We start from the raw sequence: 12605 nt of genomic DNA, 5'->3' as shown, positions 1-12605 counted from the left end.
GCCTTTTTTTTTTTCTTTTCTGTTTTTCTTTTTGGGTGTGGGGAGGAGGAATTCCACCCTCAGATCCCTTTGCTCCCCCTGGCTTTGGGACCCATTTGTCATTGCTGGCACCTCATTCATTTTAGTCTTAGATTTGATTGAATTGGCTTTTCTTTCGGCTTCTTTGGGACTTCGTTTTGCCGTGTTTTGAATTGATGTTAATTAGCACGTGTATTTGATACTTCTAAATACCTATCGGAGCTTTGCGTCCGAGTCAGAGAGAGAAGGTTTCAAGAAATCTACAAGAGACAGAGGATTGACTTTAATGAGTATGGGGATGATAATCTGAGAAGTGTTATCCCCTGAAAAACGATGGATCTTAAAAAGGTGAATATTAAGAATTTTACGGTTTTTTTTAAAGAAAAGAGAAAGAAAATTGGCCTTTTTAATATGGGTGCACTTATATATCTTTTTGGTTGTCAATAGTTATTGGATCCCATCGAGAATCGCAGAAAGATGAAAGGGGTTCAGCACATGCAACAAGAGCTCTTGTTAAATGCATTGTGGAATTACCGGATGGCTGTAAGGATCTCGTTTTCTGCCAATGAGAGAGGAAGCTGTAGATTTTTTTTTTGTTGCTCTCTAACTAAGTGGTGATGATGATGAATCGATGAGTTTTAATTTGACTATTTTTATTGATTCTTTCACCTACTTTCACAGATCAATTATGAATGCATAAGCAGGAGCACTGGCCTGCGAGAGAAAACGCCAACAGCAGGATTCAGTGCCGAGAGTGTCTTGATCCATACTCTGTGGGCAAGAAGAAATCAAGAATAAAACCGAGGCTCTGGATGCGTACTGTTCTCAACCACTACGATGAACTGGGAATTAAAATATATTTTAAATATTCCAGAATATGGGCCCAGTTTTAAAGTTTTAAACAGCAACTCTGCTCATTTTCAAATTCCAAGAGCATTAATTTGCCTACTCGTGACACTATTTAATCAATAAAGATGATCAAAAATTATATTGTGTGTGCAAATAATGCATGCACGAAGACAGGGCAGTTCTATTAGAAAGCTATTTATTAACTCTTACTGGGCTTTGTTAGTTCAGGTACTACTAGTGCCTGCATTTGATTTGTCACTTCATTACTTGACTGTAATACCATGACCCCTTCTGCTACTCTAGCAAAGATTCACCAACACCCACGCATATGCCCATGCAGAAGCTGTATACAAATTTCCATTTCTTGTCCAAAAAAAAAAAAAGAAATTGCCAAATTTGACTTGTCCACTTATCTGGGCTGCAAGACCTGTGTATTTTAATGACTTTATAAGTGGTATCTGCATGGGCCTTTCCCTGTATTAAAAGGAGTAACTTGTATGAGTTTCATATTACAATTTTGATGTTGGATTACTTAAAGGCCTGTGATTCATGGGGAAATGTTTGCTTGCTTATCTTTAGTCGAGGCTATTGAGTAGATTTATATTTTGGCTGTGCCATCCATGTTAAAAGGGTTTTTTTTTTTTGTAATTCACATTTTCTTATTTTTAACATGGGAACCTGATAGGTGTCGGATTGTTGTTTCAGGACATGCAACAGAGAATGAGATCTAAGGCCTCTCCTGTAGATCAGAGGACAGCAGGCCTCAGACTAGAAAAAAAGCCCGTCATATTCAGTTAGACGGTGCTGGATTTGCATGAGCAAATTTTCCTCCTTTTCAATTGCCTTTGTTCATAAAACGTAAGATATGCCCATCTTGGGCATATAAAATACAGTTCTCACACCACCAGGTAAAAGTAAATTTAGTTTATTAGTCATATCCTAGCACGGTCCTCGGCAGTAATTTGGGTAACAGTAGTATGTATTTGCCGTTCCAGACTAAGAGGTTTGGTGGGGGCTTCGTTTTTTCCCACCAAGGTCTGTTATTAGTGCTAGTTTTGGCTCTGCGCCATTGTTTACTTTAATAGACTGGCCAGACGAAGCACACCTTGTTTGTGATGTATCGGATTTGAATTTGTAACCTTTTGTGCTGAGAAATGAAAATGTACAACCTTTTGTGTTTTGCGTACGGAAATCTTATCCTGAATTGCTTTGTTCTTGTAATCCCTTTTAGATCCATTTGGATGTGTCTTTTTGTTCTTTGTTCATGTAGTTTGGAGAAGGAAGTGGGATCTGGTGGTAATCCCGTCAGCTAATTGCTGCAGCCTGGAACAGGTATAGATGATTGTGTATTATAAAAAATCGCCCAACTCTGTTTGTTTATCTTTTCCAAAGCCAGCTGTGTTTCGGTTTTTTTCCTCCTTCAATTTGGTTTTGAATTTATGAATTTTGTCATCTTAGTCAATGTTCTGTTAATTGTTATTTTCTTAAGGTAACATTTAAGTTTTGCAGAATAGCTCTTCTTAGGAATAAATGGAAAACAAATTAGAAATGTTGGACAGAGGTGATTTATGTCTTGTCTATACCTAATGAATCCATCCATAAAAATATAAGGAAATAGACATTTCCATGATAAAATTTAGGGGTTCTCTAAGACTGTTGCTGGCCCAGTCCTAGTTGGTTCCAAGCTTGAAATTGGGCTGGGTTGTGTGTGTTGTGTTTGGATGTGTGGTTTTCTTTTGGTTGGGGGTTCAGGAGGGATGCCAGAGTTATGGATGAAGAAGGAGGTATTTGAATTATATTTGGGGTAACTTAACTGCAAGGAGTTAAAGCACTTGATTGTAATTTTATCGTTCTGCTGTGTGCTATGCTTTGTGTTTTAAGCTTGAATTTCCAGAGCGAGAACACAACCCCTCCCAGATATATTGAAGGGTAATGAAACCCGGGTTTTTCTAGTCTTGGAAGATTCACTATCAATGAGAAATGAGCAATCTTTTTGTGTTTGGTATTTTCAGTTTTTATTTCAGTTTTACCAGATTTTTGCCGCCAACATCCTATTAATGAAATATCATTTTATTCTTATGTTTCTATGTATTGTACTTTTTAATGTTTATTATATCATAATATTTTCTTCCCGGTAGGTTTTATTTATTATGTGTTTTTGTAATTTTTTCTTTTGTTGTATATTTTTTATTATATATTTAAAGAAATATGAGAGCGGAGAGAACTCTATAAAAAGGTTGCCGAAGCCCCTCTTTCCTCGTTTAAGATGAGATTGAGGATGTCCGCTCCTTCGTTCTCTTAGTTGTCGAGGTTTAAAAGTTATTGGAGTTGAGATATCTGGGTTATAGAAGGATTGAGTGGGTTTCGGTTTCTAGTTGAAATGCCTTTTTTTTTTTGGGGGTGGGGAAGAATTTGAAGTCACCTGACTTCGATGGGATATTCAATCTTGTGGTAAGGATTATGCTAAGTTTGATTGCATTTGTATTAGAAAAAATTTAATTTGAGTGTTGCAGTGCCACTTTCTGTAAAAGTGCTTTATGGGAATGCATTTTGGTTTTTGATGGCTAAGTTGAAGACCTACATTTAGTTGGTACCCTTATATTTGTATTAGTTTATCATCTATATACATGTTAATAGTTTAAAAAAAAAAAAAAAAAATGCCCTAAGTGAAATGAACATAAGAAAAGTCAATAAAAGAAAGCATAGGCAACCAACAATCCTTTGGATTGGCCCTAGGTGCTTTAATTGCTATGGTCTATATAGCTAGGGGGCCACAAAAATTACTGAAACTGAAAACTTGAAAGTGGGAAGAATCGGAACTTAAATCACTAGCATTAATGGTTTTTTTTTTCGGTTTCGGTTTTCAAAATATAACCAAACTGAAAAATTGAAAAAATGATTTCAATTTAAATTATATTAATATGTTTAATAAACCAAAAAAGTGAAAAATTGGGTCATTTAATATTTATAATCAAATGCCAATCATTCGCACAACCATTGTCAAAGCAATGTTAGTATTTTTAGAAAGTCGATTGAAAATTTAAAAAATCGTGACCAACCCGCTGATGTTCGGTCTCAGGGAGATAATAAATGTGGTTCATTTCGTTTTGGAATACAAAAGATTGCAAGGTTTTGTTTTTAGTTTCGTTTGGTCACATAACTGAACCATAATAAACCACCAATTACAACCTCTACCTGGGACTTAAGTTGCTTCAATTTTTGACTAGGCGTATCTCATACTGTGTTACATTAAATATAGGTCAAAATAAGGATTCTCCTTTGATTTGTGGAATAGTTATTATTATTAAAATAATGGAATTATTTTATATTTTAAGAGTAGATATTTTTTGTATATTTTTAATTATTTCAGTGAAGCATGTAAGAAAACAGGAATAGCACCCCTAATAAAATTAAGAATTTACTGTTTACTATTTTCTTTTTATGATTTATCAAATGTTTCACATTGGTTATTTTTTGCTTTTATGTAATTACATAATTATATATATAACTACTTGGATGAATTTACTAAAACTATTTATTTCCTAGAAAGATATATCTCACAATCAAACATACCTCAGTACTTTAAAAATTAATTAGTTATTGGAGTCAACATAAATTTTTTTGTTTGATGCAATTTTGAAAGTTTTCGGTCCTTTGATTTTGTATGAAGCCAAATTGATTATACCTCTAATGTTGTCATTATGTAAAAGTCGTGTGTTTGTGGCTGTTGTTATGTGTTTGTTATGAGGGATGATGTTAAATGAACCCTTCTCTATGATGTGAAAATGTCAATATATAGAGGGTTGGGTTTAGATAGATCACAAATGGGTAGAGGTTTAACAAGTTCGAGTTGACATGTTTATTAATGGGTGAATAATCTATAAATTCAAATCTGCCCATTTAATAAAAAGGTACTTGTTAAACACCTATTTAAAAACATAATTTATTTATTTTAAATTTTTTTCTTCAATATTTCATCAAAATTGACTAAATATTTATTTATTTATTTAAAAAAACAGCCTAAAATTGGATGGCTCAAAGGCCAAAGGGCTAAAATAAAAAAATAAAAAAAATAAAAAAACAAAACGTAAATAGGTCACTCGACAAGTACCTAACTCATATCCTCAAGTTGACTTGTTTATTAACAAGTCGCTTCCTTGCAAATCCAGCTCGATTTAAATGGACAAGTGATGAGTCACCCTCGGCTTTTGACCCGTTTTAGCACCCCTAGTGCTGTGATCCCAATATTTACAATTTAAAATTTTTATATTAAAATTTAAAGGTTTTTAGTTTAAATTCCATGAAATATGAAAAAAAAAAAAAGTGTATATGGTGGAGGGAGAAAGTATCTCTCTCTATTAAACCACGTGCCCAACATGATCAACTATTTTTTAATCACCCATTATGTAATTGCATATATATATATATATATATATATATATATATATATATATATATATTTATTGTTACTATTTCGATAGGCATGATGATATTGGAGTAATCAACCAAATTTCAGTGACACAGTTTTTATATTTCGACTATCTTTACTTAAATATAAAGGTTGAACTCAATTAAAAAAAGCTATAAGGCCCATAATTTCAAGAAGAAATCCTTAGTTTACCATGGATGAACCCCTAGGAACATTTACATTAATATGAATGGAGAGAATGAAAGCAAAACCAAAATCTTCAAAACAATTTGATTCAAAGAAAGAAGAAGAAAGAAAGTAACAGAGAGAACGCAATACTCCTCTCTGCTTGAAAACAGGCATCAAGCCCTAAAGCTAAGCCTTTGGGGTAAGGAATGAAACTTGGCAAAGAAAAAGAAAAAAACAAACCCCAAGAGGGAAAAAAAAATTACGAATGGGAAGAAGTAGATCTCCAGTCCAGATTCCGGTGACCGGCCGGCGGCGGAATTGGTTGGGTGTGGACCATCGGATGACCCAGATGAGAAGAGGAGAGTGAGTGGTAGAGAATAGAGATCTACTTGTCTTCCCACTTGTCCAAACGCGACCTAGCCTTCTCCACCTGACAACAAAACAACAAATTAAGACTGATGGGGTAGCCAAAAGCCTAACACAAACTCTATATTTTTGCCCATAAATCTGCGATTGCGATTCCTGTCCGGCGGACTCTTAACCAAATTTCCAAATGGGAACACACAGTCATCCATGAATATATATATATATATGTTTCTTAAATTATGTTTATATTAAAAATAAAATTTTCATATTAATAAATAGAAGACCAATTTATCATTTATTTAATATAGGTAAACGGAAATCTCCCATATAATTTTTCATACAGCTCAGTTCTTCATCAATTCAATGATTGTCCATGTTTTATTTGATATGCGCTTCGGGTCTATGTCTAAGGGACTATCCTTTTTTCTTTTTCTTTTTTATTACATAGGAACTCCAGGTGCGGTACTAAACCTACGGATCAGCGTCCTCTGCACTCAGGTCTCGCTGAAGGGCGCAATCCCTTTTAATCACCTTGTCAATTGGTTGCGTTAATTTTTAAGTTTTAGATTTAATTTTGTACACATTTAAATATAATTTTTTTAATATATTTTATTTAAATTTATACAAAGGTTTGAAAGACTATCATATCCTTTGTATTTATTTTTTCATGTATTAAATGATAATTTTATTTTTAAAATTTTAAAATTTTATTTTTTTACTTATAAATTTATCATCATTTTGATAGTTGAACTAAACATTGACATGAAAATCTTGTGTTTTACATTTTAAAGAATTTTACAATACAAACTAAGAAAAAAATACTCCCATATGATGAAGCAGTAATATATATTATTTTATGAAAATATTTTTTATGACACAAACCAAATGCTCCTTAACTTTTTGCAATAAGTAAAAATTTTAGTGCAAACTTGGCATAATTGTTAGACCAAAAATATAATTTTAAAGCCACAATTGCTAAAATTAGAATGCATACTTATCATATTAGAGAAAAAAAATGTTACAAAGATTAATATATATATATATATATATAAGAGACCATACCTCTTTATTCCAATCGGTGCGATATGTTGCCCACACCAAGATAAGGGTCTGCATCATTGTTCCTCCAATCATCCCACTCCATATCCCCTGCACCAATTAAATGTATGTGTACATAGTTTATTTTTTTATTTTTTATTTTTTAAATATAACTAATTATTAATAATTTTATTTTTATATTAAATTTGTAAAAAGAGTTATTTTAAGAAGAATTTGGGAAAAAAATACTCATTAAAAATCATCCCCTTTTCTTAATTAATAGCGCATCGACGTGTATACACCTTTTTTAAGTCTTAATTTTTTTTTTTCAAAATAGTTGATTATAGGAGAGTTTAGATTTGTGTAGATTTAGGTGAACAAAGCTGTACTAAGTTTCATCCAAATCTACAAAATAAAAAAAATAAAAAATCAAAATACGAAATTCACAAACAGAAATCAAATAAAAACAATTACAAAAGACCCCCCCCCCCCCAAAAAAAATCTAACTCCTTAGATGGAGATTAGTTCTAGCTAAAGATATTTTAATGCTAAAAGGTTAACATTACCAAAAATATATATATAAATATATATATATATATATATATATATATATATATATACAAAAAAAATCTAACTCCTTAGATGGAGATTAGTTCTAGCAAAAGAAATTATAATGCTAAAAGTTTAACATTACCAAAAATATATATATAAATATATATATATAAAAAAAAATATATATATATATATATATATTTGAGGGATATTAGAAAGAAGCAAAACTGGCTTAATTTATAAATTACATTATTTTATAAAATTTGTGATTGAAAAGATCAATACAGATATCCTTTTATGCAACGTTCATATTCCTAATATTATATTTAAAGTGATTAATTCATATTTTGAACACAAATTTTATATTTTAGGAGGCAATTAATTTTAAAATTTTGCTATGCAATACATAGGGGTGTAATCCGTTCGATTCGATTCGGTTATGGGCCAAACCAAAACTAAAATCGAACTGAATTTATTATTCCACCAAGAATCCAACATTCGGGCGGTTCGGATTTTTATTGCATGTGTGTACCTGAACACCAAAGTCGAATTTAAAGCCAAGAAGACAACCCAAAGGGATTCCCACTCCATAATAGCATCCAATATTTACGTACGCCACGAACGCCTGCCACCCACACCCTACCGCTACTCCTGCAATAATAAGTAAATCACCATGCAAAGCTTGACTTGGTTAGAGAGAGAGAGAGAGAGAGAGAGAGAGAGAGAGAGAGTTAACACTAACCGGAGAGGACAGGTTGGACGCCGTTGAGGATGAGGGTGACAGCCAGGTAAGGACAGAGTTCGGAGACAGCGTTGGCGACGGTAGCACCGCTGGTGAAGGCGTAACTAATGACGTGGCGTAGAGATAGCACCACCACAGCTTCCATCACCGCCACCACAAATGACACTAAATTAACCATCACCACGCTAAACGCCGCCGACTTCGGATTTCCGGAACCCAGTTCATTCCCTACCCTCACACTGCACGTGCGTACACATGCGCACGTATATATATATATATATATATATATAATTATTTTATTTTTAATAATAATATCAATAAGGTTTTAATAAAAAAAAAAAAAAAGAGTAATAGATTAATAACCTTGCGGCTGCATTGAAGCCCACTGAAACCATGAACAGCAACCCATTTATTCCCATGCTGCACGCACGTGATATTAACTAAATAATTATTCATCCATTAAATAAAACATATCTTAGCTCATTATTAATTTATTTAACAAAAGACATTGACCTTCCCTCAGTTTTGACAAAAACCTAATGACCTCCTCTAAGGTTTCAAAAAATTCAGAAACATTTCCCGAGATTTTAAGAATTTCAAGCATGTCTCTTGAGATTTATTAAAAAAATACAAACCTCCCCTTATATTTTACAAAAAGATTTTTATCTTTTTAGCAAATTTTAGGAGATGTATTTAATATTTTTGAAACCTTAAGGGAATGTCTCTAGTATCTTTTAAACCTCAAGAAAAGACTATCCTCTTGACAAACGGAGCTAAGTTTTGCCCTAATTTATTATACTATGATTATGATTTAATATTTATTTAATCAATTAAATTGATTAAATACTATAAAGATCCATAATGAAACCGACATTACATAAATGCTTTGCAAAGTGGTCCGATTATATTAATTTAAGTTGAGAATTATGTTATAAATGCATTCAATTATTTTATCAATCTTGTGTGCATAAAAGCTAAAAGCTGCAAATGCATGTACCTAATACGTAGATGCAAAAGAGAAATGAATCACGTGAACTAGAATTATAAAATGGTCTAACATAAAATATATTTTTTCACTTTTGTCTTTCTTCATTGATTTAAGGTTTGGATTTTAAAATCATAAACTGTAATAATTCATTCAATCATTGAGAAGTTATTTAATTTTAAAAAGACAATTATAAGTTAAGAAGAGAAAGAATGCCCATCCATTTTAGATGGATTGATTCTTCCTCCCCATCATGATAATGATGACTATGAGCTAAGCCATGACGACCAAATGATGTCGTTTTATTTGTAGGTATATGAAAAATAAACTGATGGGGGTTCAAGTGGGAGCCGCTCAAAGAATGATTGTCACGAATCACTAATGGTAATCTCAGCTACAAAATGGCCTCTGGTGCGATTGAAATGACCCTTAGTACTTGTTTATTAGGTAATCTAATATCAATTAATGCGTTTGAAATGACCATTATACCCTTTTGTCTAGAAAGGGCCAATTAACAAATGGGACCCAACAAAATGTCCTATTACACCAACCCACGGGAATTTATGTTTGGGCACATCACGATATTAAATTCTTGACTAATGTGCGCGCGGTCCATTCCATTTAAGAATTAAAATTGTGTTTTATAATTTAAATATGTGTCAATTAAAATAAAATAAAATTTTATAAAATTTTGTATTGTACGTTTATTTACATTTTGTAATTTATAAAAAATTAAAATTTAATACTCGGGAATGAAGTTTTTAAATATAAGTAAAGTCATGTTTTCAGAGTATAAGTTTCGAAAAAAAATTATTAGATTAGGATGCTTAATCATGTCGTATATATCATTAGGTTATAAATAATTTTGTATTAAAATTTATTCTTTTAATTTTTTTGAAGCATTATTTAAAATTTAAGAATATGACTAGTTATATAAATTATGACGTGATTAGAGCTTAATTTACTAGTTTTTCTAAATTTCAAGTTTTAAATTTAGATTTATATAGATTTATGCATATGTCTAAATGATATTCAATCTAATTAAAATTTTTTTTTTGTTTTAATTTATATTAGGTTATGTTTGGTCCGTAGGATGTATGTTTTTAGGAATAAATTAGTTATACAAAAAATAATGTTGTTATTACAAAGTAAATAATAATGTGAAATAGTTTTATAAGTTCGTAATAAAAAATAGATAAAAATTAATCATTTCCAAATTTATAGAAGTAATAACTATTCATTTGATTATTAAAATCTAAATAATATTCTATCTTTTCCTACAATAACAATTCACGGAACCAAATGAGTCATAAAATTAATACTAGATTAAAAATTTTAATTTTCAAATGCTAAATAAATTTCTCGGAAAATCTAAAATGTCACCAAAAGAAAAAAACATATGTGAATAATACTTATTTTCAAGAATATGATATATATATATATATATATATAATCTTGTAATTATATTTTTTGCTAATTACCTTATATGATTTTATACCAATTTTCATATTATATTAATATTAAATTTTTAATAAATTTTTTTTTTTCTCGAAGTAAGGTTATTCAGGTGTTATATTTTTAATATTTTAACGATTTTCGCCAACCGAACAAAAACCTAGTTAAAATTTTGAGTTAAAAATTTCAATAGACTGAAATTATTCATAAAAAAATTAAAATCGAAGGTGGTGGCCGGTGGTGCATACCAGACGGAGAGAGCATCGAGAGCAAGCTCCGGGTTCTTGAGCAGACCGGCGATGAGCACCAGAATCTGCATGTACCATGTCTCCAAGCACAGCATCACCGCAGACCCACTCGACAGCTTCACGAAATCCCAAATTCCGGCGAACGCCTGCACGCTGAACCCTCGCCACGTGGCCTTACACCGCTCGCTCATCACGATGTAAGCGAACTGGGCCCCCACCATGACCCACCACATCAGGCTGAGCACCAGGGAGGCCCCCACCAAGCCCAGGCCCAGCTTGTAGACGGCCACCCAACTTAGGAGGAGGTGCAGGAAGAGGGTGGCGCCGGAGATGACGGCGCTGGGGGTCACAATGCTCTGCGACTGCAGGAACTTCTGGATGGGGAAGTTGACGGCGTAGGCGTAGATCTGGGGTATGAGGCCGTACACGAAGATGGCGGCGGCAGAGGCGAGGGCGGAGGACTGGCCGAGGAGAAGGAGGATGGGCTTGCAGAGGAGGTAGATGACGGTGAGAGGGACGGCGGTGGCGGTGAGGACGAGGGTAGAACGCTGGAGGTACACTCCCAGCATTTCGTACTTGTGGGCCCCGTACGCCTGCCCGCACAGCGTCTCCACCGCACTCCCCATTCCCAGCTGCCGCCGGAAATTAAGCACAAAAAAAAAAAAAAATGAAGTAAAAAATAAAATAAAACTATTTATTTAATAAAAAATACATAAATTTGAATTTAGTATTTTTATCCCAATTTACATTACTTTTTTGATATGTTAAATGACTTAATTTTAATTTTATAATTTTAAAAAACATAAAAAAGTCCAAATTAGGACATGTCTATTGGTGCAGACGCATATTAAATTTATTTTTTTAAATTATTTTTTAATAATTGAAAATTCTAATATAAACAACTCCGTATAAAAATTAGTGGTAAAATCAAAAACTCCTTTAAAAAATTTATGTATAAAAAAAGAAAATAAGAAAATTACAAGCTACTTTCTTATCTAGTTTTATTTTGGTCACGTCGAATGTCATACAGCAACGAAATTTAATTAGAATAAACAAAAATAATTTTACTTCAAAAAATCATAATTTTTTTTTTCTTCTGCTTGGGAAAATGGGAGGCAAGAATTCAGAAAGCAATACCATAAGGCCGTAGGCGAAGAGTTGGATGCCGCTGTTGCCGAGGGAGGCGGCGGCGAGCTCGAGGTTGCCGAGGTGGCCGGCGAAGATGCGGGTGGACAACGACATGAGGTTGTTGATCATGTACACCATCACCGCCGGCGCCGCCAGCCGAAAGAGCAAGCCCAGCTCGATTCTCGCCGCCGACCGGAGCCGCCTCAAGTACGGCAACTGGGTGTCGGACAGCACCTTCTCCAGCTGGGATTGTGGATCGTAGGCGGTGGCCGGAGAATCCTCCGCCGCTGCCTGCGTGGGCTGCAAGAGGGGTTGATTGAGCTCACTATCTCCAGCAGTCTGATCCATGGAATTGATTAATTAACGATGATTGAAGTGCTTTAATGTTTCAATCAGACCGTCCAAGTAACTGAGCAGAGAGGGTGGTGGGGAAGCATATATATATATATATATATATATATATATACCCTCTCTCCTCAGTCACTACATATATATATATATATATATATATATATAATCTTAGGGAAATATATATTGTGTATTCATTGTTAATTTGCTCTGCACTTTCAGAAAACAGTACACTTTACATAGAGATATTTACAAGTAGAAGTGCAGAGCAAATTAGCA

General features: G+C 33.2%; 2 protein-coding genes across 2 annotated transcripts in view; one reads left to right on the top strand and one right to left on the bottom strand.

The window, feature by feature from the left end:
* Positions 1–6451, top strand: part of LOC131153607 (heat shock 70 kDa protein 16) — a 25525-nt gene extending 19074 nt beyond the window's left edge. The window contains exon 11 of the transcript XR_009136268.1: positions 6279–6451. The gene's annotated coding sequence lies outside the window, so the exon portion shown is untranslated. The remainder of the gene's footprint in view (positions 1–6278) is intronic.
* LOC131153608 (protein DETOXIFICATION 40-like) lies at positions 5392–12605 on the bottom strand. Its single transcript, XM_058106028.1, has 7 exons — positions 11988–12605; positions 10851–11482; positions 8526–8582; positions 8163–8401; positions 7953–8071; positions 6893–6979; positions 5392–5894 (listed from the first exon to the last, which is right to left on the bottom strand). The coding sequence occupies exons 1-7, from the start codon at positions 12324–12326 to the stop codon at positions 5850–5852; spliced, it is 1518 nt and encodes a 505-aa protein (XP_057962011.1). The 5' UTR covers positions 12327–12605; the 3' UTR covers positions 5392–5849.

The sequence above is a fragment of the Malania oleifera genome, chromosome 4 (genome assembly GCF_029873635.1).
Source record: "Malania oleifera isolate guangnan ecotype guangnan chromosome 4, ASM2987363v1, whole genome shotgun sequence".
NCBI classification, from domain to species: domain Eukaryota; kingdom Viridiplantae; phylum Streptophyta; class Magnoliopsida; order Santalales; family Ximeniaceae; genus Malania; species Malania oleifera.
This window is presented reverse-complemented; position numbering and strand designations above follow the sequence as displayed.

Bases quoted from the DNA above. Each gene is read 5' to 3' on its own strand.
- LOC131153608 (XM_058106028.1), bottom strand. From the start codon at position 12,326: ATGGATCAGACTGCTGGAGATAGTGAGCTCAATCAACCCCTCTTGCAG. The intron at 8,583-10,850 runs GTATGCACCACC...ACGTGCGTGCAG, and splicing joins CTCGATGCTCTCTCCGTCTG to CATGGGAATAAATGGGTTGC. The intron at 8,402-8,525 runs GTTATTAATCTA...ACGCACGTGCAG, and splicing joins GGCTTCAATGCAGCCGCAAG to TGTGAGGGTAGGGAATGAAC.